This window comes from Anolis sagrei, chromosome 12 (genome assembly GCF_037176765.1).
Source record: "Anolis sagrei isolate rAnoSag1 chromosome 12, rAnoSag1.mat, whole genome shotgun sequence".
Taxonomy (NCBI): domain Eukaryota; kingdom Metazoa; phylum Chordata; class Lepidosauria; order Squamata; family Dactyloidae; genus Anolis; species Anolis sagrei.
The window spans coordinates 4,186,432-4,213,608 of NC_090032.1; the positions used below are offsets into that span (position 1 = coordinate 4,186,432).

Below are 27,177 nucleotides of genomic sequence, written 5' to 3' on the forward strand. Positions count from 1 at the left end.
GCAGGATTGTCAACAAATTCCGTGCCCTTCAAGGTGACCTTGATGGTTCATGACGGACCAGCCGTGGGTCTCTGGTTGGTACCAAAGCATCAAAACGCAAGCTGGATTGTCCTCCCTTGACTGGGCTGGTAACAGAAGGAGACCCCTTGAAGGTGGAAAAGATGGCACCATATAGAGTTCTATAAAGTTTGATCACCATCCTGGAAAAATGGAAACTGCTAAGTGGAAGCCAGAGACATGATATGTTTGGATGGATAGACCTGGAAATATGGTGGCCTCAAAGCTCTTCAGAGGATGGGCAGAAGATGGCTTTTCCATCCACAACACCATCTATTCTACAGCTATCCCTGTAGTGTCCTCCATGAAGCCAGACTCGTTGGTCATGTAGCCAAAAGCAAACAGTTGGGCAGATGTTGTTCCACTTCATTGCTTGAAGGAAGTTCTCCTCAAAGCCCAACTTTGCAGGACTGAGCAGAAGATGGCTTTTATCCACAACACCATCCACTCTACAGCTATCCCTGTAGTGTCCTCCATGAAGCCCAACTCGTTGGCCATATAGCCAAAAGCAAACGGTTGAGCAGATGTCGTTCCACCTCATTGCTTGAAGGAAGTTCTCAAAGTTCAACTTTGCAGGATTGTCACCAAACTCAGTGTCCTTCAAGGTGACCTTGATTGCTCATGACGGACCAGCCGTGGGTCTCTGGTTGCTACCAAAGCATCAAAACGTAAGCTGAATTGTCCTCTCTTGACTGAGTTGTTGACAAGAAGAGACCCCTTGAAGGCATCGCCGGCACCAACGTGGAAAAGATGGTGCCGCATAGAGTTCTAGAAAGTTTGATCACCATCCTGGAAACATCAAAAGTGGAAGCTAGAAACATGATATGTTTGGACGGATAGACCTGGAGATGTGGTGGCCCTAAAGCTCTTCAGAGGATGGGCAGAAGATGGCTTTTATCCACAACACCATCCATTCTAGTGTCCTCCATGAAGCCCAACTTGATGGCCATGTGGCCAAAGCAAATGGTTGGGCAGATGTTCCACCTCATTGTTTGAAGGAAGTTCTCCTCAAAGTTCAACTCTGCAGGATGGTCACCAAATTCTGTGCCCTTCAAGGTGACCTAGAAATAGGAGGCTACTCCCTTTTGCTTCATAAAACCAAGCATTTTTTTGTCCCAAGGAGACCATCCCTGCTTAAGGCCGCCTTCCGAGAGGGAAAGTCCATAGCACGGAAAAAGCCAGACGCCAGCGAAACAACGACCTTCCCTTTTGGTGCAAAGGCACACGCTTGTGCAAAACGCCACTGTCCACTTCGCTGATGGTGCGATACGAAACACACGTCTCTCCGCCAGAAAAGGACACCTTCAGGGACAGGTCCGCAATAAGGCACTTGGTGCAAGGCCTGGAGAGGTGAGAGAGGGATCCCTGAAGTCCGTACCGTCAAGGAAAACGGGGGAGAAGCAGCCCTTACGGAGATTCGGTAGCGATATTCCGCAGAGTGAACGCAGCGGGATACCCAGAGCTGTCGGAAACGGGGATTTGCAAAGGAGGTGCCGACGCTCGGATTATGTTTCGCGCCATTCTTGCTGGAGATACAATATGCAGGGAGGCAGAGGAAGACGGGCAACTTGACGGAGAATGACCCGTTGGCATTCGTGTCTTTACCATCCACGGGAGCGTACGGAGAGGGTCGGTCGGATGATGGGGACCGACCCGTTGCTTAGAAGGACCATACCAAGGCTTGGGGAAAATATATGCCCAGGTTTGCAAGGCCATCGCCACAATCTTGCCCTGAGCCTCCCTTGGCTGCCAGAATGCATGGTACCATAGCACAAGTGCATGCGCCACGATGTCAGGGGTTACCACAATCCACAATATTTTGCCAACGCAGCGATATACTATTTTTTCTCTCCTTTTCAGTCCAGGACATGACATGATTTTGAGTATTGTCGAAGGCAGTTATGGCCAGAATCACGGGGTTGTTGTGAGTTTTCCGGGTTGTATGGCACTGAGGCTTTCTCATACTGAGGCCTGTTAACACACTGCTGTGAGTTTCCTGGGCTGTATGGCTATGTTCCAGAAGCATTATCTCCTGACATTTCACCTATATCTATGACAGGCATCCTCAGAGGTTGCGAGGTCGGAAACTAGGAAAATGGGGTTTATACATCTGTGGAATGATGTCCAGGGTGAGAGAAAGAACTCTTGTCTGTTGGAGGTAGGTTCCACAGATATATAAACCCCATTTTCCTAGTTTCCAACAGACTTCACAACCCCTGAGGATGCTTGCCATAGATACAGGCAAAACATCAGGAGGGAATGCTTCTGGAACATGGCCATACAGCCCGGAAAACTCACAGCAGTGTGTTAATAGGCCTCAGTATGAGAAAGCCTCAGTGTTCGTTCATCTCACTGTGTTAATAGGCCTCAGTATGCGAAGACCTCAGTGTTAGACCGGGCTTGGCCCCATGTAAGCTGCTCCGAGTCCCCGCCGGGGAGATGGTGGCGGGGTATAAATAAAGTTTATTATTATTATTATTTATTATTATTATTAGTTTGGCTCACTGGCCATGAAAGCCTTCGACAACACATTTATTATAAACTCACAACAACCCGATGATTTTAAATGTTGGAAAGGCAGGCCTGGTGGGTTAGCTCTTAACAAGTAAAGTACCATCCCAAAATGCATGGTACCATGGCACAAGTGCATGCGCCACGATGTCAGGAGTTACCGGAATCCACAATATTTTGCTAATGCTGTGATATACTATCTTCCCTCTCCTTTTCAGTCCATAAGGAGATGTAGACTTCACTCTGGGAGTCTTAAGATACTACAACTCTCACCCCCTTCCCATGCAGCATAATCAATGATCAATAGTTTGAGGACTGAGTTGGAGAATGCTACTTCAGTGGGTCCAGTATCAAGCTTCGTTCCAGACACAGAAAAAGGCTGGAAGGAAAGGGAAGGCCACTTGCTAATAGACAGGGCATCTCAACCTACAAAAATACCAGCGACTTCATTTGTGGGGAAGCCGATATTCAGGAAATGGAGCATTTCGCTGGAGCTTTGACTGAATATTTCTAAAACTATCTCGTCCCACAAACAGAAGACGGGGGAGATAGAAACGGTACCACCTCCTTGTACTTTTTCCCGATGGAAACAAAGAGTTTCTACTTAATGTTGGTCATCAAGGCTGAAATGTCAAACTATTTGCCCTTCTGAAAAGCAGAAAGCAAATGTCAGCGGCGATTGAGGTGCTCCCGGAACCCAACGAGAAGGTGGTGGCGCTCCAGCAGCTGCTCGAATACGATCCAAGAACTCAAAAATCGAAAGAAAAGTGTCCGTTCCTTCCCGAAATTTTGCTTAGGGAGCGAATGGCATGTCCAAGAATCTACGCTTTAGCCTTCCGCGGAATGCCGGGAGCACTAGAACTCTCTGGCTGAGGATCCTAAGTGTCCGTCTCTCAATCCCATAGGACGGAAGCTTGGAAACTGAAGCGGGATCGTAGCGCTATAACATTCCAGTGTGGAAGAGCAGTCGGGGAACCCCAGAAAGGAATACCAGGCACGGCAACAGAGGAAGAAAGAGGGGTGCATCCTCTTCCGCCGAAATCTCGAGGGTCGTCCAAGCACAAACCAAGATGCAACAATCGACGGTTCGGTAACCCTGGGATCCCATTCCGCTCAAGGCCAACATGCAGAGAAAACAGGGGCCCGGCCGTCCCCGCAAGACACATTTGCCGATCTCCCCGATTACATTATTGCACATCCAATTCGGTCCACATGCGTTCGAGGCACATACCACGAAAGAAAATACCCCCCCCCCCCGAAAACCCCATCCCAATATATATACAGAGAAGGAAATTTGAATTTGGTTATCAAAACAAGAAGATGCTGTTCCGTAGTCATTCACCAAATGCCCTGAGAACCGGATCAAGGGGGCGCCACGGGGAACGGGGAACGTTCGATATTTTTCCGTACCGTTTTCCGCTCGGCCTCTTCGCAACCCCTTTCCCACAAAAATAACTTCTTCAAGGTATTATTCAGTCTCGTTTTCCGCTCTGCCTCTTCCCAATCCCTTTCCCACAACACAAAAATAACATCTCCCCCCTTTCTGGTCGATACAAGGCATCTATTTTATCTACAGTTGCTCTACGTCAAGGTCGGCCTCCTCCTCCGTCGTCTCGTCGGACGGAAACCTGCGCAGGCAACGTATCCTTTTTCAGGATTTCGAAATGTCCGCCCAAAGGTGGCCCCATGGGTCCAGAGCCCGCTAGCAAGAGCTGGTCTGGAGGTTGGCCTCCGTCAAGAGGGACGCGATGGAGGACGGGCCGTAGGCGCTGTCGAATTCCTCGTCGGAGCTCAAGTGGTCGTCCTTCAGGGAGGACTCGGCCGTGGAGCGGGCGGCTTTGCGCCTGGATCATGAGAGAGAGAAGGTGGAGAGGATAAGACTTCATATGTGTTGATTTTATGACAATAATGTTTTGAGGATGGGTTAAAAAAGTGGTTCCCAACCCGTGATCCGTGGACCACCAGTGGTCCGCAAGTACGAAAATACGGTCCATGGCCTCACTGTTACTACACCATTGTTACGAGAGCAACTAGTCTCATGAAACCCTCTAATATATATAATATAATATCATATAATATCATATAATATCATATAATATCATATAATATCATATAATATCATATAATATAATATCATATCATATCATATCATATCATATCATATCATATCATATATAACCCACTGAGGCCTTCTTGCACTGAGGGCTACCTCAGACTGATGCCTCTCTCACACTGAGGTGAACTAACACTGAGGCCTTCTCTTACACCGAACTTACATAGGAGCTTTACACATAGCAGTCTTCATACTGGAGCTTTACACACAGCAACCTTCATACACAAGGTCTCTCTCAGACTGAGGAGCTTCACACAGTCGTTTTTTTACACACAGTAGCCTTCACACACTATAGCTTCACACAGTAGCTTTGCGCACAAGGCCTTCAACCTGGGGCTTCCTCTCACCAAAGCTTCTCACGCCAGACCTTCTCAAACTGAGGCCTACTAACACTGAGACCTACCTCACACTGAGGTCTTTCTCCCACTGAGGCCCTCTTACACTGAGGGCTACCTCAGACTGACACCTCTCTCACACTGAGGTGAACTAACACTGAGGCCTTCTTACACCGAACTTGCACAAGAGCTTTACACACAGCAGCCTTCATACTGGAGCTTTACACACAACAGCCTTCATACTGGAGCTTTACACACAAGGTCTCTCTCAGACTGAGGAGCTTCACACAGTGGTTTTTTACACACAGTAGCCTTCACACACTATAGCTTCACACACTAGCTTTGTACACAAGGCCTTCAACCTGGGGCTTCCTCTTACCAAAGCTTCTCACACTAGACCTTCTCAAACTGAGGCCTACTAACACTGAGGCCTTTCTTCCACTGAGGCCTTCGCACACTGAGGACTACCTCACACTGACGCCTCTATCACACTGAGGCAAACTAACACTGAAGCTTTCTCATACTGAGGCCTATTAACACACTGCTGTGAGTTTTCTGGGCTTGGCCATATTTCAGAAGCATTCTCTTGTAATGTTTTGCCCGCATCTCTCAGACTGACACCTCTCTTACACCGAGGCAAACTAACACTGAGGCTTTGTCATACTGAGCTCTACTAACACACTGAGGCCCTTCTCCCACAGAGGCCTCTCATAGACTGAGGGCTACTAAGCTACAGGCACACCTTCTCACACTGAGGCCTACTAACACACTAATATGATATAATATAATATAATATAATATAATATAAAGAACATTACATTATATATATTATATTATATAATTATATACAATTTTTTACATTTTCTTTTCTTTTATTTTCCCCTAAAAATTCAATAAAAATTACTTTAAAATTATTATAATAATATATTATAATTATATATTTATATTACAGGTAATATTACTAATCTTTATAAATAAAAATGTAATGTTCGTTTGTGGGATTAACAGAACTCAAAATCCACTGGACGAATCGACACCAAATTTGGAAACAAGACACCTAACAACCCAATGTATGTCCTTGACTAAAAAAAAAAAATGATTTTGTCATTTGGGATTTATAGTTCACCTACAATCAAACATTCTGAACCCCACCAACGATAGAATGGGGCCAAACTTGGCATACAGTTCTCCCATGACCAACAGAAAATACTGGAAGGGGTTTGGTGGGCAGTGTCCTTTGGTTTTGGAGTTGTAGTTCACCTACATCCAGAGATCACTGTGGACTCAAACAATGATGGATCTGGACCAAACTCTACACGATTACTCGATATGCCCAAATGTAAACACTGGTGGAGTTTGGGGGAAATAGAATCTTGACATTTGGGAGTTGTAGTTGCTGGGATTTATAGTTCACCTACAATCACAGAGCATTCTGAACCCCACCAACGATAGAATGGGGCCAAACTTGGCATACAGTTCTCCCATGACCAACAGAAAATACTGGAAGGGGTTTGGTGGGCAGTGTCCTTTGGTTTTGGAGTTGTAGTTCACCTACATCCAGAGATCACTGGGGACGCAAACAATGATGGATCTGGACCAAACTCTACACGATTACTCGATATGCCCAAATGTAAACACTGGTGGAGTTTGGGGAAAATAGAATCTTGACATTTGGGAGTTGTAGTTGCTGGGATTTATAGTTCACCTACAGTCACAAAGCATTCTGAACCCCACCAACGATAGAATGGGGCCAAATCTCCCACACAGAACCCCCATGTGGGCCACAGCAACAAAATAAATATATTATATTATTAGCTTAGTACAATATCAGTATTATATATTACTATATTGTACTATACCATTATATTGTAATATTATTAGTATAGTACAATATCAGTATTATATATTACTAAATTATACTATATATAATATTGTAATATTATTAGTACACCACAATATCGGTATTATATATTACTATATTGTACTATACCATTACATTGTAATATTATTAGTAACATTGCATGTAATATCAAATATATAATTATAATAATATATTATTATTAGTAGTATTATATTGTAGTACATTATAATATAAATATTATATGTATATATAATATATTATATTACATCTATAGAAATAAAAATGTAATGTTTGTGGGATTAACATAACTCAAAAACCACTGGGCGAATTGACACCAAATTTGGACACAATACATCTGTCAGGCCAACGAGTGACCACCACTCATAAAAACACTGAAAAACACAGCAGAAGGGACTTAAAAAGCCAAAGAAACCAAAAATTATATTACAATGTATGCGCAAAACCATATAGACACACAAAAACACATATATACTCATATGCACAAATATATACACACACATATATGCAACCTTATGAAACGTGGACTGTCTACAGAAGTCACACTGAAATATACACACACAAAATGCAGGACGGAGGGGAGTGCCTTACCAGAGGTCCTTCTCCAGCGCCTTGATGCGGCTCTGCAACTGCTCGTTGAACTCGTGCTGCTCTTCCAGCTCCCTTTGGGCCTTCTTCCGGGCGGCCTCCAAGCGCTCGACCTCCTCCTCCGCCTCGTCCACCTGGCGCTTCAGAGCCTTGACCCTCAGGCTCAGCTGCACAAAGGGAAGGAAGGGGCAGGAAGCTCAGTTTGGGGGTCTGCTCCCTTCGGAGGCAGCCTACAAGGGTTTCCCCCAAGTCAGAAGAGTCACATCGCCGATCGCAGTGGGACAGAGAGGGTGGGGTGCCCTCCGAAGCTGCACTTTCTCTAGTCAGTGCAACTCCAAACATTTTCTAATTAGAAAACATTAGTAACATTAGAAAATGTGGACCATTTCCGCTCCCTTGGCAGCCACAAAAGTCAACATTGACACTGAAATACAACTCCACCTGAGCTCTGCAAGTGCAGCATTCTTCTGAATGAAGCAGAGAGTGTTTGAGGACCAGGACATCCGTAGGGAGACTAACGGAGCTACTGCCCTCCCAACCCTACGAAAGTGGACTGTCTACAGAAGTCACACTGAAATACAACACCACCTGTTTATAAAGCTACTGTCCTCCCAACCCTACGAAACGTGGACTGTCTACAGAAGTCACACTGAAATACAACACCACCTGTTTATAAAGCTACTGTCCTCCCAACCCTACGAAACGTGGACTGTCTACAGAAGTCACACTGAAATACAACACCACCGGTTTATAAAGCTACTGTCCTCCCAACCCTACGAAACGTGGACTGTCTACAGAAGTCACACTGAAATACAACACCACCTGTTTATAAAGCTATCGTCCTCCCAACCCTACGAAACGTGGACTGTCTACAGAAGTCACACTGAAATATAACATCACCTGTTTATAAAGCTACCGTCCTCCCAACCCTACAAAATGTGGACTGTCTACAGAAGTCACACTGAAATATAACATCACCTGTTTATAAAGCTACCGTCCTCCCAACCCTACAAAATGTGGACTGTCTACAGAGGTCACACTGAAATATAACATCACCTGTTTATAAAGCTACCGTCCTCCCAACCCTACAAAATGTGGACTGTCTACAGAAGTCACACTGAAATACAACACCACCTGTTTATAAAGCTACTGTCCTCCCAACCCTACGAAACGTGGACTGTCTACAGAAGTCACACTGAAATACAACACCACCTGTTTATAAAGCTACCGTCCTCCCAATCCTACAAAATGTGGACTGTCTACAGAGGTCACACTGAAATATAACATCACCTGTTTATACAGCTACTGTCCTCCCAACTCTACGAAATGTGGACTGTCTACAGAAGTCACACTGAAATACAACACCACCTGTTTATAAAGCTACTGTCCTCCCAACCCTACGAAACGTGGACTGTGTACAGAAATCACACTGAAGTACAACACCGCCTGAGCTCTGCGAGTGCAGCGTTCTTCTGAATGGAGCAGAGAGTGTTTGAGGATTGCAACATCCGTAGGGAGACCAAAGTGCTTGTTTATAAAGCTACTGTCCTCCCAATCCAGCTATACGCCTACGAAACGTGGACTGTCTACAGAAGTCACACTGAAATGTAACACTGCCTGAGCTCTGCGAGTGCAGCACTCTTTCGAATGAAGCACAGAGTGTTTGAGGACCGGGACATCCATAGGGAGACCAAGGTGCTTCTTTGTAAAGCTACTGTCCTCCCAACTCTGCTATCGCCTACGAAACATGGACTGTCTACAGAAGTCATACTGAAATATAACACCGCCTGAGCTCTGCGAGTGCAACGCTCTTCCGAATGAAACAGAGAGTGTTTGAGGATCGGGACATCCATAGGGAGGCCAAGGTGCTTCTTTGTAAAGCTACTGTCCTCCCAACCCTGCTATATGTCTACGAAACATGGACTGTCTACAGAAGTCATACTGAAATATAACACTGCCTGAGCTCTGCGAGTGCAACGCTCTTCCGAATGAAACAGAGAGTGTTTGAGGATCGGGACATCCATAGGGAGACCAAGGTGCTTCTTTGTAAAGCTACTGTCCTCCCAACCCTGCTATATGTCTATGAAACATGGACTGTCTACAGAAGTCATACTGAAATATAACACCGCCTGAGCTCTGCGAGTGCAGCACTCTTCCGAATGAAACAGAGAGTGTTTGAGGATCGGGACATCCGTACGGAGACCAAGGCGATAAAAAAGGAGGAAGTTACGAACCAAGCTTTCCTCACCACCCACCTGGTCTTTCTGGTCATTGACGTGCTGCCTTTCGTCATCGATTTGGATGGTGAGCTCCTTCACCTTCCGCTCCAGTTTGCGATTCGACGAGACCAAGACACTTTTCTCTCTGAAGGAAACAGAGAAGGGGGTGTATGCGTTTCATGACAAAACTATGCTGCGGGGCATGTTTGGACCCAGTTTTCTTGCTCAATTGCCGTTTGCTAAACCTAGGAAGCTTTCTACCAGCTTAAATCTGCTTTCCAGGGAAACCTGGCTTGAAAACAGTCCATGGGAAAGGGATCGAGGAGCCTTAGTAGACCACAAGCTACGTGAATCAGCAAGCTGATGTGGCAACGAAAAAAAAAACCCCAAATATGATTCTAGGCTGCATTAATTGGAGTATAATGTCTAGAAGTCATAGTTCTGAGGTCATAGGACCTCAGTGTGTTAGTAGAGCTCAGTATGACAAGTCCTCAGTGTTAGTTTGCTTCAGTGTATGAGAGATGTCAGTCTGAAAGAGCCCTCAGTGAGAAGGACTCTGTGGGAGAAAGGTTTCAAGTGTGAGGTAGGCCTCAGTATGAGAAGGTGTGCCTGTAGCTTAGTAGTCCTCAGTCTGTGAGAGGCCTCAGTATGAGACAGTCTCAGTTCACCTTATTGTATGAGAGGTGTCAGTTTGAGAAATGTGAGCAAAACATTAGGAGAGAATGCTTCTGAAACATGGCCATGCAGCCTGGAAAACTCACAGCAGTGTGTTAATAGGCCTCAGTATAAGAAAGCCTCAGAGTTTGCTTCAGTGTGTTAGTGGGTCTCAGTATGAGGAGGCCTCAGTGTTAATTTGCCTCAGTGAGAGAAAGGCCTCAGTGTGAGGTAGGTCTCAGTGTTAGTAGGCCTCCGTTTAAGAAGGTCTGGTGTGAGAAGCCTTGGTTAGAAGAAGCCCCATATTGAAGGCCTTGTGTGTAAAGCTACAGTGTGTGAGGGCTACTGTGTGTAAAAAACCACTGCGTGAAGCTCCTCAGTCTGAGAGAGACCTTGTGTGTAAAACTCCAGTATGAAGGCTGCTGTGTGTAAAGCACCTGTGTAAGTTCGGTGTAAGAGAAGGCCTCAGTGTTAGTTCGCCTCAGTGTGAGAGAGTACTCGGTGTTAGTAGGCCTCAGTTTGAGAAGGTCTGGTGTGAGAAGCTTTGGTGAGAGGAAGCCCCAGGTTGAAGGCCTTGTGAGTAAAACTACTGTGTGAAGCTACAGTGTGTGAAGGCTGCTGTGTGTAAAAAAACCACTGTGTGAAGCTCCTCAGTCTGAGAGAGACCTTGTGTGTAAAGCTCCAGTATGAAGGCTGCTGTGTGTAAAGCTCCTGTGTAAGTTTGCCTCAGTGTGAGAGAGACCTCAGTGGGAGAAAGGCCTCAGTGTTAGTAGGCCTCAGTATGAGAAGGCCTTGTGTGTGTGTGAAGCTCCAGTGTGAAAGTAGAACTTTGTGTTATGGAAATCATGTTTTTGTAAATAGTGCAACCATATTATTTTGCTATAAAGAAAAGCCTACGATGGAAGATATAATATTGGTCTGTGTGTTTTTGCTCTTTTCATCATGTTGGGCTACTCGTGCTGGGTCACGTTGCTGCTAATAAGTTACTCTGCTGTAAATTTATGAGGAGGGTCTTGTGTTAATCAGCCTACTTGCCCAACAGGATGTATATATTTTCATGCCTTGCGTACCTTTCTTCGGCCTGGAGCTTGTCCTGCAACTCCTGGATGTGCGACTCCAGCTGCGAGACGTTGGCGCTTGGTTTCTGGAACCCTTCGAAGCTGGTGAGTCGGCTCTTGAGGTCTTTGTTCTGGAAAGAGAGTGCAAGGTGCAACGAGAGAAGAGTAAGAAGCCGCTGACGAATGGCTTGTGACCTGTAAAGAATGCAGGAACTCTCCAAGATGATTGCCAGTATGGCTTTCTTTTTGTGAGAAGATTGAGGCAAAGAAGGCATTGAGTATGAGAAAGCCTCAGTGTTCATTTGCCTCAGTGTGAGAGAGGCATCAGTCTGAAGTAACCCTCACCGTGAGGAGGCCTCAGTGGGAGAAAGGCTTCAGTGTGAGGTGGGCCTCACACAGAGTTAGTAGACCTCAGTATGAGAAGGTGTACCTGTAGGTTAGTACCCCTCAGTCTGTGAAAGGTCTCTGTGGGAGAAGGACCTCAGTGTGTTAGTAGGCCTCAGTATGAGAAGGTATGCCTGTAGCTTAGTACCCCTCAGTCTGTGAAAGGTCTCTGTGGGAGAAGGACCTCAGTGTGTTAGTAGGCCTCAGTATGAGAAGGTATGCCTGTAGCTTAGTACCCCTCAGTCTGTGAAAGGTCTCTGTGGAAGAATGGCCTCAGTGTGTTAGTAGGCCTCAGAATGAGAAGGTGTGCCTGTAGCTTAGTAGCCCTCAGTCTGTGAAAGGTCTCTGTGGAAGAATGGCCTCAGTGTGTTAGTAGGCCTCAGTATGAGAAGGCCTCAGTGTTTGTTCACCTTATTGTATGAGAGGTGTCAGTCTGAGAGATGTGGGCAAAACATTAGGAGAGAATGCTTCTGAAACATGGCCATGCAGCCCGGAAAACTCACAGCAGTGTGTTAATAGGCCTCAGTATGAGGAAGACTCAGTGTTCGCTTCAGTGTGTTAGTAGGTCTCAGTATGAGAAGGCCTCAGTGTTAGTTTGCCTCATTGTGAGAGAGGCGTCAGTCTGAGGTAGTCCTCAGTGTGAGAAGGCCTCAGCTTTTCCCCAAATTGTGTAACTAAATGGGAACTTGGAGGAAGTTTTGCGGCCTCAGTGTTAGTTTGCCTCAGTGTGAGAGAGGCGTCGGTCTGAGGTAGTCCTTAGTGTGACAAGGCCTCAGCTTTTCCCCAAATTGTGCAATTAAATGGGAACTTGGAGGAAGTTTTGCGGCCTGCTGTGGAAAATCCTAGACTAGAAGCTTAACAAGCTGCTATTTTTGCAAAGATTTTAGAAAGCTGTAGAGGAAAATGCTGTTTTGTTCGTCCCGATGAAACGAGGGACAGAAAAAGGGCTCTGACTTTGGCTGAGTCAGCGATGTGGGGTCAAAAACAAACCCAGAGGAGGCCCACACCGGCTTACGTAATGGCTGATCAGGTAGAACAAAGCCCTCCCCGGCCAGCTTCTGAATAGGACGTTTCGTTTACCGAGTTATATAACCGTAATTATTTTTCCTCTTGCATTGAAGCGCGGCCAAGGGAGTTAAAAAACCCGTTCGTAATCCCACGAAAGGATGTCAACAGCTCGCCGTGTCCCGACATGTTTTAGGTGAGAACAGGAGCAAGAGATGAGCCCAGGAGCTCCAGAGCCAAGGAATCTACTTCGAGGGCCTGAGAATCTCTCTGAGAAGCTCTCACAATGTGATGGTAGCTCTCGTTCTCGTCCTGAACCAAGGACAGGTGTCCATTTACACAAATAGCTATATCTCCCACTACCCAGGAGACTCGATCTTCAATGACATTGCAGGTTATAGTGGGTATCATGAAGATGTACAAGAGCCCTGAAAGGTCCTCCACAAAGCATTGTGGTTGCGTAAGCCTCTGTTGCCAATCCAGCCACAACTTTGCACACTGGTCCAAGCCAGCGAGGGTCAGAGAAGCCTTTCGGGAGCCCTTCCAGGTCCCAATTTGTCAGCAAACACAAAACAGCCAGGGTTGCGGAGACAACACGCAGGGTCAGCGAGAACAAAAGCCGGTCAAGCTCCCTGTTTCACTGGCCAAGGACTTTTGAGGACGCCGTAACTGACTATTTAGAGAGCTTGACAAAGTGATGGGCTCTCAAGTCTGAGAAATGATGGTTCTCTCTGTGAGAAAACTGGCTTGGAAAGTGCAGGGCTTCAAGGGTATTCGGGGAGCCAGAAGTAGCAACAGCAGATAAGGAATCGAGTGAAGAGCTGAGTGATAAGGAGAGCTACGAGAACAAAAGCCGGTCAAGCTCCCCGTTTCACTGGCCAAGGACTTTTAAGGACGCCTTAACTGACGATTTAGAGAGCTTGACAAAGTGATGGGCTCTCAAGTTTTGGAAAGTGATGGTTCTCTCTGTGAGAAAACCGGCTTGGAAAGTGCAGGGCCTCAAGGGGATTCGGGGGAGCCAGAAGTAGCAACAGCAGATAAGGAATCGAGTGAAGAGCTGAGTGATAAGGAGGGCTCCTATGGGAACCCACCTGAAGCTATGGAGATTGACAAAATAATAATAATAATTATAATAATAATAATAATAATAGTTTGGGAGCATAATACTTTTTTATTGTGGACTTATGCTGTACCTGTGATTTCTGGCTGTTCCTGAACTTTGTCGCATCTTTATGAAACATTTGGATTATTGTCTGGTTATCACTTGTTGCTAAACCTTTTGGGATTATATATCTTCCTTTCTTATTCCCGACTAGCTGTCCCCTGCCATGAGTTGCTGTGGCCCACATGGGGTTTCTGTGTGGGAGGTTTGTCCCAAATCTATCGTTGGTGGGGTTCAGAATGCTCTTTGAGTGTAGGTGAACTATAAATCCCAGCAACTACAACTCCCAAATGTCAAGATTCTATTTTCCCCAAACTCCACCAGTGTTCACATTTGGGCATATTGAGTATTCGTGTAGAGTTTGGTCCAGATCCATCAGTTTGAGTCCAACGGTGTTAAATACAGTTCTAATGGACATGTGGTCACACGTCGGCTGAATGATTAAGTGGTGGTGTCGTGAGTGCAACACTCAATGATGCCATAGACGTCTAGAGTTGGAAGGAGTCTATCCAGCCCAACCCCAGTCTTCCATGCAGGAGAAACACAATCAAAGCACTCCCAACAGATGGCCATCCAGTCTCAAATACATTAGCAGGTTTGTGGCAGAATATGGTTATAGAATCCTAGAGTTGGAAGAGATCCCAACCACTTTCTAACATATAGGAAAAGCACCCCATCCAGCCATTTTCTTTCTGCCGTCACAACATTTCTGCAATTTTTGCCATCTTGATGGGTCAACCCACAAGGAAAATGTGCTATTCCTCTGTCCAGTGAGAGAAGTCATTTCGGCTGAGAAATGTCCTCCGTCAAGGAGAGGATTTCTTATTTCTCCCTTATTATTATTATTATTATTATTATTATTATTATTATTATTATTTATTGCACCTAAATAAAAGCATTCACCAAGGAAAATGAAACACAAAACCAAGCTGCAAGAAACAGCTAGGCTGTGACTCAGTCTTGGCACCGAAACCAGTCTGACAGCTTTGTCGTTGTGCGGAAAGGTTCTCAGAAACGGGCCTTTGATACGTGAGAGAAAGAGAGCAAGGCAGCCCTCAGAATCATTTGAGGAGACTACGGCGAGTCTGGCAAACAACAGAGTTGGGGGTCTCTCCTTGCGCTGGGTTCAGAATATGAAGAACTAACCAAGAGGCAAATCCTCAACAGTCTCCTCCAGATTATTGAGGCTTTGTTGTCGAAGGCTTTCATGGCCAGAATCACTGGGTTGCTGGGAGTTGTAGCATCTCAAGAGTCCCAGGGTGAAGTCTAGATTTCCTTATGGAGATCTGCGTTGGCAAAATATTGTAAATTGCGGTAACCCCTGACATCGTGGAGCATGCACTTGTGCCATGGTACCATGCACTTTGGGATGGTACTCTCCAATACTTCAAATCACTGCCTTTCCAATACTTCAAATCACTGGGTTGCTGTGAGTTTTCTGGGCTGTCTGGCTATGTTCCAGAAGCATTCTCTCCTGACGTTTCGCCCACACCTATAGCAGGCATCCTCAGAGGTTGTGAGGGCCATTTCTCCCACTCTGGACATCATTCCACAGATATATAAACCTCACTTGCCTAGTTTCCAACCGACCTCACAATATGGGCGAAGCGTCAGGAGAGAGTGCTTCTGGAATGTGGCCATACAGCTCACAAAACTCACAGCAACCTATTGAGGATTTGCATCCTTATCTGTTCTTTATACATAACATAAACAGAAGCTCAAAGGGAGAACATCTGCAATCGATCACGGCTGCTGAGTAAGCCCTGGATGCTCCAGAGGGGAAAAAGAGCGGATATTTACGTTGAGAAATCAATATCCTGATCGCATTCCAAATTTCAGTTATTTTCCCCAAGGACAGGGGCAAATTTTTTCATGATATCTCTTTTTTAAAGCCAGGAAACCCACTTGCTCATCTGCCTCGGTTTGGCATTTGATTTATTTATAATATTATAATGTAATACAATATATTATTATTATTATTATATATTTTTATTACATGTAATCTTACTAATAATATTACAATATAATGGTATAGTACAATACAGTAATATATATTCTACTATGCTAATAATATAATATAATATATTGTATATACATATAATATTTACAATATTATAATGTAATACAATACAATAGTAATAATAATACAATATTATATATTTTATATTACATGTAATATTACTAATAATATTACAGTGGTATAGTACAATATGGTAATATATAATACTGATATTGTACTATGCTAATAATATAATATAATATATTGTATAAACATATAATATTTATAATATTATAATATAATACAATATAATACTACTCACAATAATATATTATAACTATGTATTTTATATTACATGTAATATTACTAATAATATTACAATATAATGGTATAGTACAATATGGTAATATATAATACTGATATACTATGCTAATAATATAATATAATATAATATAATATAATACAATATATTGTATACACATATAATATTTATATGTGTATACCATATATTATAGAATAATATTTAATATTATAATATTAAATGTAATATAATATAATAGAAATAATAATACAATATTATAATTATATATTTTATATTACATGTAATATTACTAATAATATTATTATAATATAATGGTATAGTACAATATAGTAAGATATAATACTGATATTGTACTAGGCTAATAATATAATATATAATAGAAATAATAATACAATATTATAATTATATATTTTATATTACATGTAATATTACTAATAATATTATTATAATATAATGGTATAGTACAATATAGTAATATAGAATACTGATATTGTACTAGGCTAATAATATAATATATTGTATGTATATATATCTTGAAAGCCGCTCTGGGAAGGATGGCATAGAAATGTCGTAAATAAATAAATAATAAATAAATTATTCAACACTCTGCGGTGATTGGGAATGTTCAAGCAGGCCCTAGGATTGCGGAGTTAGCAAAACAACCCCCCCCCCCCAAACCACAAACCACCGTTAACCACGGGTGCCTGACCTGTCTTTCCAGCGAGATCTTATCGCACTCCAAATCCTGGCGGGCGGAGCGCTCCTGCAACAGCTCGGCTCGCAATTGGTCGATCTGGAAAAGGATGAAGGCAAGCAGAACTGGTCATGGAAATAATTCAAAAGACATTACAAAACTGGGCTGGGGGCACTGACATTGCGTTTGTCAATTGTTTCTAAAGTATAGGAAGTGAAAAATTCGTTATTATATTTATTTGCACATGCCTAGTAGTTATATACACAAAAATAACGAATTTTACGAAGCTTCCCAATTTATTTACACATGCCTACTAGTTTTATACACCAATTTAACTAATTTTACGAGGCTTTCTAATTTATTTGCACATGCCTACTAGTTATATACACCAATTTAACGAAACTTTCCGATTTGCACGTGCCTACTAATTTTATACACCAATTTAACGAATTTTACGAAACTTTCTGATTTATTTGCACATGCCTACTAGTTATATATACAAAAGTTACGAATTTTACGAAACTTTCTGATTTATTTGCACATGCCTACTAGTTATATACACAAAAGTAACGAATTTTATGAGACTTTCCAATTTATTTGACATACCTAGTAGTATTTGCACATGCCTAGTAGTTATATACACAAATTTAACGAATTTTACGAGACTTTCTAATTTATTTGCACACGCCTACTAGTTATATACACAAAATTAACGAATTTTACGAGGCTTTCCGATTTATTTCCACATTCCTACTAGTTAAATACACTAATTTAACAAATTTCTGATTTATTTGCACATGCCTAGTAGTTATATACAGCAATTTAACTAATTTTACAAGGCTTTCTTATTTATTTGCACGTGCCTACTAGTTATATACACAAATTTAATGAATTTTACGAGGCTTTCTGATTTATTTGCACATGCCTAGTAGTTATATACACAAATTTAACGAGGCTTTCCAAATTATTTGCACATGCCTACTACTTATATTCACAAAATTAATGAATTTTATGACATTCCAATTTTTTTGCACATGCCTAGTAGTTATATTATTATTATTATTATTGTTGTTGTTGTTATTATTATTATTATTATTATTATTATATACACAAAATTAATGAATTTTACGAGGCTTTCTGATTTATTTGCACATGCCTAGTAGTTATATACACAAAATTAACAAATTTTATGAGACTTTCCAATATATTTCCACATGCCTAGTAGTTATATTGTTATTATTATTATCATTATTATTATTATATACACAAAATTAATGAATTTTACGAGGCTTTCTGATTTATTTGCACATGCCTAGTAGTTATATACACAAAATTAACAAATTTTATGAGACTTTCCAATATATTTCCACATGCCTAGTAGTTATATTGTTATTATTATTATATACACAAAATTAATGAATTTTACGAGGCATTCTGATTTATTTGCACAAGCCTAGTAGTTATATACACAAAATTAACGAATTTTATGAGACTTTCCAATATATTTCCACATGCCTAGTAGTTATATTGTTATTATTATTATATACACAAAATTAATGAATTTTACGAGGCATTCTGATTTATTTGCACAAGCCTAGTAGTTATATACACAAAATTAACGAATTTTATGAGACTTTCCAATATATTTCCACATGCCTAGTAGTTATATTGTTATTATTATTATTATTATTATATACACAAAATTAATGAATTTTACGAGGCTTTCTGATTTATTTGCACATGCCGAGTAGTTATATACACAAAATTAACGAATTTTATGAGACTTTCCAATATATTTGCACATGCCTAGTAGTTATATTGTTATTATTATTATTATTATTATTATTATATACACAAAATTAATGAATTTTATGAGGTTTTCTGATTTATTTCCACATGCCGAGTAGTTATATACTGTACATGAGGCCACTGAAGACTGGCACTGGACTAGCGGCATCTCCGTTGGCCTTGGCCTCGCAATGGGACTCCCGACCCACCTGGTCCCTCGTCCGGTTGATCCTCTCCGTCAGCAGCTCCACCGTGCTTCTCTCCTCGTCCAGCTCCACTTCCAGGCGTTTCGACTTGTCCTGCCAATTGCATCAAGGCATTTCAATGTTGCAGACGCAGAGAAAACAAGATGTCAACGGCCGGCCTTCCTTTCTGGGAGTTGCCCAACATAACAAATATGACCTCCACCGATGATGGACCTGGACCCAACTTGGCACACTGAAACCCCCTGACTAACTCAACCTACTGGAGAGGTTTGAGGGGACTGACTCACCATAGCGGGAGTTGTAGTTTACCCTGCAGCTAGAGAGCACACTGAACTCCACCAATGATACATCCAGAGCAAACGTGCCCAACATAACAAACTTGAAGTACTGATGGTGTTTCAGGGTGTTCACCTGGCATGATGGGAGTTGTAGTTCACCCACAACCTGATGCATTTTGTACAATTAAATACGGACTTTTCCAAATAGCCCGGGCAACGCCGGGGACCCAAAATAGTAGATAAAGAAGACCAACTGAGCTCAAAATGTAGAAACTGGGCCAGAGTGTAGAGAGGGAAGGCCAGGGGACAGTTTCATCTTGTCTCCTGTGCTGTGCTAATAATATAATATAATGTAATATAATATAATATAATATAATATATAATATATTGCATATACATATCATATTTATAATATTATAATGTAATCCAATATACTACTACTAACAATAATATATTATAACTATATATTTTATATTACATGTAATATTAAAAATATTACAATATAATTGTATAGTAATATATAATACTGATATTGTACTATGCTAATAATACAATATAATATATTGTATATACATATAGAATTTATAAAATTATAATGTAACAATAATGGGATATGATAATTATACATTTTATATTATATGTAATAATACTAATAACATTATAATATAATGGTTTAGTACAATATAGTAATATAGAATACTGATATTGTACTTTGCTAATAATATATTGTACATACATATATTTGTAACATTATAATGTAATACAATATAATACTACTAACAATAATATGAAATTATAACTATATATTTTATATTACATGTCATATTACTAATAATACTACGATATAATGGTATAGTGCAATATAGCAATATACAATATTGATATTGTACTATGCTAATAATATATATTGTATATACATATAATACTTATAACATTATAATGTAATACAATACTAAAAACAATAATGTGATATAATTATACATTTTATATTACATGTAATATTACTAATAATATTACAATATAATGGTATAATACAATATAGTAATAATATATAATACTGATATTGTACTGTGCTAATAATATAATATATTGTATGTATATATGTCTTGTAAGCCGCTCTGAGTCGTAAATAAATAAACAAACAAAAGTTGGATCAAAGTCCTGTGCTGCCCCCTGGTGGGAGAAGTGTGTATTTGCCTATACCATTTCTTCTCTCTTATTTCCCCCCCCACCCTTATATTCAAACCAGCAAAATATTTGAGAGGTATATACATCTCTTTTAGGATGTACACTAGTGTGCAATATAGAGGTTCACGTATTATGGGATATAAACACAACAACTTTATTTATAATCCCACAACTCCACAATCTCATAAGAATCCAAAACAAATCAAATTTGGGGGGGGGGGGGAGATACCAACCTCGAGGGCTTTCACCTGGCGGGAGCGGTCGTCCTGGGCCCTCCGCTTGGTCTCCATCTCCTGCTCCAGGTTGTGGAGGCGCTGGGCCAGCAGCTCTTTGTCCAACACGGCGTTCTCCCGCTCGGCCTGGCTGTCCTGCAGCGCCTGCTTCAGCCGCGTCACCTTCGGGGGTACACAGAGAGAGAGAAGTGGGGTGATGGAACAGAACACGGACTCCCCTCCCGTGCTGGGAAAATACACTGGAGCCTGCCTTATGTCCAAACCCTACACCACAACAGAGTGATGCAGGCAATGCTGTATATGAGTTTATTAGCTTATTGACCTGCTTTCTCCCTTCTCCAGCTCTGAGAAGAAAGGTCTACCTCTGGCAACTCCCTTTGGGCACGCTGCCTTTGCGGCTCTTTCTTTCTTTCCTCCCTTTCCCTCATACACCTTCTCCCTCTCTTTTCTCCCTTTCCATCCTTGTGTTCTCTCAAAGGCCTTCCCCTCTCTTCTTTTTTCCTTTCTCTCTTCCCCTCTTTTTCTCTGTGCCCTCTCCCCTCCATCCCTTCCTTTTCTCTTTTTCCTCTTTCCTTTCAGTTCTTTCCTTTCCTCCTCCTTTCGTCTCTCACTTCTTTTTCTTTCTTTCTTTCCTCTCTTTCCCTCATACATCTTTCTCCTCTCTTTTCTTCCTTTCCATCCTTGTGTTCTCTCAAAGGCCTTCCCCATTCTTTTTTTCCTTTTCCTCTTCTTTTTCTCTGTTCCCTCTTCCCTACTTTCTTCCCTTCTTTTTGTCTCCCTTTCCTTCACACCTTTTCCTCTTTCCTCCTCTTTCCCTTCTTTCCTCCTCCCTTCTTCTCTCACTTCTCTTTCTTTCTTTACACTATTTGCCTCATACACCTTCTCCCTCTCTTTTCTTCCTTTCTGTCCTTGCGTTCTTCTCCAAGGTCTTCCCCTCTCTTCTTTTTTTCCTTTTTTGCTTCCCTTCTTTTTCTCTGTGCCATATCCCCTACATCCCTTCCTTTTCTCTTGTTCCTCTTCTTTCCTTTCAGTTCCTTCCTTTCCTCTTCCTTTCGTCTCTCACTTCTTTCTTTCTTTCCTTCCTCCCTTTCCCTCATACACATTCTCCCTCTCTTTTCTTCCTTTCTATCCTTGTGTTCCTTCAAAGGCCGTCCCCTCTCTACTCCCCCCTTTTCTCCTGCCCTCTTCCCCCTCTTCCCTACTTTCTTCCTTTCTTTTTCTCTCCCTTTCCTTCACACCTTTTCTTCTTTCCTTTCTTTCCTCTCCCTTCCTCTTTCCCTTCTTTCCTCCTCCTTTCTTCTCTCACTTCTCTCGTTTTCTTTTTCTTTCTTTCTTTCCTCCCTTTCCCTCATACACCTTCTCCCACTCTTTTCTCCCTTTCTGTCCTTGCATTCTCTCAAAGGCCTTCACCTTCTTTTTTCCTTTTTCTCTTCCCTTCTTTTTCTCTATGCCCTTTCCCCTTCATCCCTTCCTTTTCTCTTGTCCCTCTTTCCTCTCAGTTCCTTCCTTTCATCTCTCACTTCTTTCGTTCCTTCCTTCTTCTCTTTCTCTCATACACCTTCTCCCACTCTTTTCTTCCTTCCTTTCCTTTTTCTCTTGCTTTCCTTCATACACCTTCCTTGCTCTTCTTTTTCATTTCTCTTCCTTCCTTCCCCCTTCTTCCCTTCTTTTTCTCTCTTTCCTTCACACCTTTTCCTCTTTCCTTTCTTTCTTCTTCCTTCTCTTCCTTCCTTCCTTTCCTTTCCTCTATTTGCCTCATACACCTTCTCCCACTCTTTCCTTCTTCCCTTGCTTTCCTTCATACACCTTCCTTGCTCTTCTTTTTCATTTCTCTTCCTTCCCTACTTTCTCTCCCCTTCTTTTTCTCTTCTTCCCATCCTTTCTCTTTCTTCCCTTCCCTCCTTCATATTTTATCCTCAATCCTTGTTTCCACAACAAGCCAAATTTCCCAAAATCCAATTCTTACAGGGACAGAAAAATGAGGTGGAATCTTCTGAAGCAAAAGCAAAATAAACACCACCGGCCTGTTAAACCTTCCCTATGCTGTCCAAAGCTAAACAAATATATATTTTTGGCTGAAGTTACACTTACAAAATGTCCCTGGTTCCAACTACAAATTCAGCTTAAGAACAATATTATTAATAATAATAAGAAGAAGAATAAGAATAAGAAGAATTATTATTCTTTATTTATACCCCGCTACCATCTCCCCAAAGGGACTCGGGGCGGCCTGCGTGAGGCCAAGCCCAGCAGTACAACAATGTAAATGTACAACATAAGAATACAACAATAAAACATGAAAAATAAAATAAAATACAAAAAACATTATAAACAAACACATCCGATCATACCAAATCACAATATTAGAACACAGGAAATTAATCATAGTGGACAGGGCTGGTTGCAAGGATTAAAAGTTTAAAAACACTGGGGGAGAGGGCAATATAATGTGTCTGGATAGGTGGGTCCAAGGGACGAAAAAGGATTTGATGGCACTAACAGAGAAAATAAAGTGCTTCCGAGGGCATTTCTGCAGGGATTGATCAGTACAGGGGATTACTGTTCATTCATTCCTTGAAGGCACACTGGAACAGTCAAGTTTTCAGGCTCTTCTTGAAAACTGCCAGGGTGGGGGCTTGTCTAATTTTGCTGGGGAGCCAAGGGGCCACCACAGAGAAGGCCCTCTCTGCCGTCCGCACAAGTCGCACTTGCGAAGGGGGTGGGAGTGAGAGAAGGTCCTCTCTGTCCATTCTTGGTGCTTGCTTAGTCATAATTCCCGCAATGTCTAACAGCACTTGATCATACATATAATCATTCCAATTAGTTAACATCCATTTCGATTTGTCTTTCCATCCTCTAGCGATCACCGCATAGGCTGCTCCTATTGTTACCTTAAATAACTCCTGGCAATTGGTTTTTATACTTGGATGATTCAATACTCCCTATAGTAGCAAATCATTATTAATTTGAATTTTTATCTGGAATATCTCCTGAATTTTTCCTTGTATTTTTTTTATTTCAGAACACTCCCACCACATATGTGAATAAGTACCTTTTTCTTTATTACAATGCCAACACTTCGAATTCTTTCCTTTTACCATATAAGCCAGTTGTTCAGGGGTTCTATACCATCTTAATATTATCTTTTTTCTGTTTCATAATAATAATAATAATACTAATAATAATAATACTTTATTTGTACCCCACTACCATCTCCCCAAGGGACTCGGTGCGGCTTTTTTTGTTTTTATTTGATTCATTTTCCTGTTGCTGGGAGTGGTTACGCAGCTCCTGAAGCTGAATCCCTTTGGAATGCCAAGGAAACTGATTGTTTATGGCAAGATAATAATAATAATAATAATAATAATAATAATAATAATAATCTTTATTTATACCCTGCCACCATCTCCCCGATGGGGACTCGGAGCGGCTTACATGAGGCCAAGCCTGGACAACATATTACAGCAAAATAAAACCAAAACATAAACAACAAGCAACATCATTAGAATTACATTTTTAAAGAACCTACCTTGTTCATAACTTGGGACCTGCCAATACACGTGCCGATGATTTTTAGCTCCCAAAACATCCTATGTTGTGCCCGCTCTGAGCCCATGTTTTGCAAAACAGACCAAAGGAAGGCCTTGGTTCCCTCCCTCCCACCCATTGTTACCTCGTCTTGCAGTCTCCCCAGGTTGTACTGCATCTTCTCCACTTCGGCGTTGCGGTCCTTGGCCTGCTTCTGCGTGTCGGTGATCTCCTTGCGGGAGCGCTCCTTGTACTCCTCCAGCTGCGACTGAAGCGAGGACAGAGCCCCGTGCGACTCCTGCGCCATCTGGTCCAGCTGCAGAGGAAGACCAGGTCAATGGCCAGGCTTGCTCCCAAGTTCCCATTCCCACCCGACTCCCCTCGATGCTTAATGATCCGGTGCAAGGTGACCAATTACATAACATGACACAATTTTTTGTTCTTGGGTTATCAGTGTCATTTCCTAATTGGTTCTATCATAAAAACATGGGGGGAAAAGTTTATTAAACTGCACAAACTTTGTGCCCATTGTCTCCAACTTTTATTATTTTGCTTCATATCATGTGTTTACCCTATCGTATTATTTTGTTATGGCTTGCATTTCATTTGATGTTATTTTCTGTATATGTATTTTACTTTGTTTTATTGTAATATCCTGCGTTTACCCCAATCGTATTATTTTGATATTGTTTACTTTTATTTGATGTTAGTATTTTTGTATGTATTTTACTTTGCCTATTGTAATTTTTGAGGTTGGCCTCATGTTAGCCGCCCCGAGTCCCCTTGGTGTGTGCGTGTGTGTGTGTGTGGGGGGGGGGGGGTATAAATAAAAGTTTGTTATTATTATTAGAAACACAACAAGATGAGTCCACAGCAGACACTCTGCTGGCTGTAGTATTGGATCACATGTTGGACGCTTCCCAAGTGTCTAGGACTGTGTGATGTATTGGCAAATAACGCGTGTGGCCTCTGCAGCTGGAATTTTGTCAGCGCCAATTGTGTTTAAGTGCAGGCCAAGGTCTTTAGGCACTGCACCCAGTGTGCTGATCACCACTGGGACCACCTTGACTGGCTTGTGCCAGAGTCTTTGCAGTTCGATTTTTAAATCCTCATATCGTGTCGGCTTTTCCAGTTGTTTCTATGCAATCCTGCTGTCGCCTGGGCTTGCGACATCAACAATCCATACTTTGTTGTTTTCCATGATCATGAGATCAGGTGTATTGTGCTCCAAAACTCTGTCTGTCTGAATCCGGAAGTCCCAGAGTAGCTTGATGTGTTCATTCTCTGTAACTTTTTCCGGCTTGTGGTCCCACCAGTTCTTTGTGGCAGGCAGATGGTCTTTGTGGCACAAGTTCCAATGGATCATCTGAGCAACAGTGTTGTGCCTTTGCTTGGAGTCTGTCTGCGCAATCTTCTTACAGCAGCTGAGGATGTGATCTATTGTTTCATCTGCTTCCTTGCAGAGTCTACACTTGCGATCTGTCATCGATTTTTCAATTCTGTATGTGTGTATGTATACATTTGTTTGTGCATAGGTGTGTGTGTATATATCTGTGTATTGTATATTTATTTCTATATATATATGCGCATACATATATACAATGTGTATACGTATATGTATATTTCTATATATGTGTGTATGTATACATTTGGATGTGCATAGGTATCTGTGTATATATATTTATTTTTTCTATATGTGTGAGGAGCCCTGGTGGTGCAGTGGGTTAAACCGCTGAGCTGCTGAATTTGCTGACTGATAGGTCAGTGGCTTGAATTTGGGAAGCGGGGTGAGCTCCTGCCATTAGCCCCAGCTTCTGCCAACCTAGCATCTCTAAAACATGCAAATGTGATTAGAACAATATGTACTGCTTTGGTGGGAAGGTAAGGGCACTCCATGCAGTCATGCTGGCCACATGACCTTGGAGGTGTTTACGGACAACGCCAGCTCTTCGGGTTAGAAATGGAGATGAGCACCAGAGTCGGACACAACTGGACTTAATGTCAGGGGAAAACCTTTACTTTTACCTAAAAAGACACTTAGCGAGGCATGATTTCAAAACAAGGCTATGTAAGCGGTGGTGGCAAGGATCCCACCGCTCCCAGGGCTCACCTCTTTGGTCAGCTTGGCGACGCTCTTGTCCAGCAGGCGCTTCTCGTCCTCCAGCTCGGCCTTGGCCCTCTTGAGCTGCTCCTTCTGCTTGACCTCTTCGTGCAAGGAGGCGCTCAGGTCCTGGTGCTCCCGGGAGAGGCGGCTGAGGCTACGCTGGGCCTCTTCCAGGCGGCTCTCCAGCGAGCGCTTGGCCATCAGCAGCTCCTCCTCCTGGTCCGAGGCCTCCTCCAGGGACGCCTCCATCTGCTTGCGGTCCCCCTGGGGAAAGGGACACCGCGCGGGCCTTGAAGCGGGCGGGAAGGCAAGGCTTCGCAACCCCCGTTATTCCCAAGGCATGCACACATGGTTCTTGACAATTATATTATTACAATATAATAATAATAATAATAATAATAATAATAATAATAATAATAATAATCTATATAAATAAAAATGTAATGAGTTGTAGGTTTTTTTGGGCTTTATGGCCATGTTCTAGAGGCATTCCCTCCTGACGTTTCACCTGCATCTATGGCAAGCATCCTCACTACCTCTGAGGATGCTTGCCATAGATGCAGGCAAAATGTCAGGAGAGAATGTCTCTAGAACATGGCCATATAGCCCGAAAAAACCTACAACAATCCTGGGTACCCATTGTGCACAGATCTTCCAATAGCCAAGCAAAGCAATAATACGACCCACACATAATCACCGGACAATTGGATACATTTCTGCCAACAATGAACAAGTTTTCTGAAGCCGTCACAGAAGAAGTCTGTGCGCTTCTTTTCAGGCATCAGCATCCTGGGTACCCACCGTGCACAGATCTTCCGATAGCCAAGCAAAGCGATAATGTGACCCACACATAATCACCAGACAATTGGATA

The 27,177-nt window shown here is 42.2% G+C and overlaps 1 protein-coding gene across 1 annotated transcript in view; it reads right to left on the reverse strand.

Annotated features, from left to right (window-relative positions):
• Positions 1-2,103: 2,103 nt before the first annotated feature.
• Positions 2,104-27,177, reverse strand: part of CGN (cingulin) — a 78,057-nt gene continuing 52,983 nt past the window's right edge. The window contains exons 13-21 of the mRNA XM_060758086.2: positions 26,312-26,569; positions 24,347-24,517; positions 20,674-20,835; positions 18,978-19,067; positions 16,996-17,079; positions 11,427-11,545; positions 9,739-9,847; positions 7,487-7,650; positions 2,104-4,412 (exon numbers count right to left, since the gene is read on the reverse strand). Of these exons, the coding sequence (XP_060614069.2) occupies positions 4,271-4,412; positions 7,487-7,650; positions 9,739-9,847; positions 11,427-11,545; positions 16,996-17,079; positions 18,978-19,067; positions 20,674-20,835; positions 24,347-24,517; positions 26,312-26,569 (1,299 nt within the window). The 3' untranslated portion in view covers positions 2,104-4,270. The remainder of the gene's footprint in view (positions 4,413-7,486; positions 7,651-9,738; positions 9,848-11,426; positions 11,546-16,995; positions 17,080-18,977; positions 19,068-20,673; positions 20,836-24,346; positions 24,518-26,311; positions 26,570-27,177) is intronic.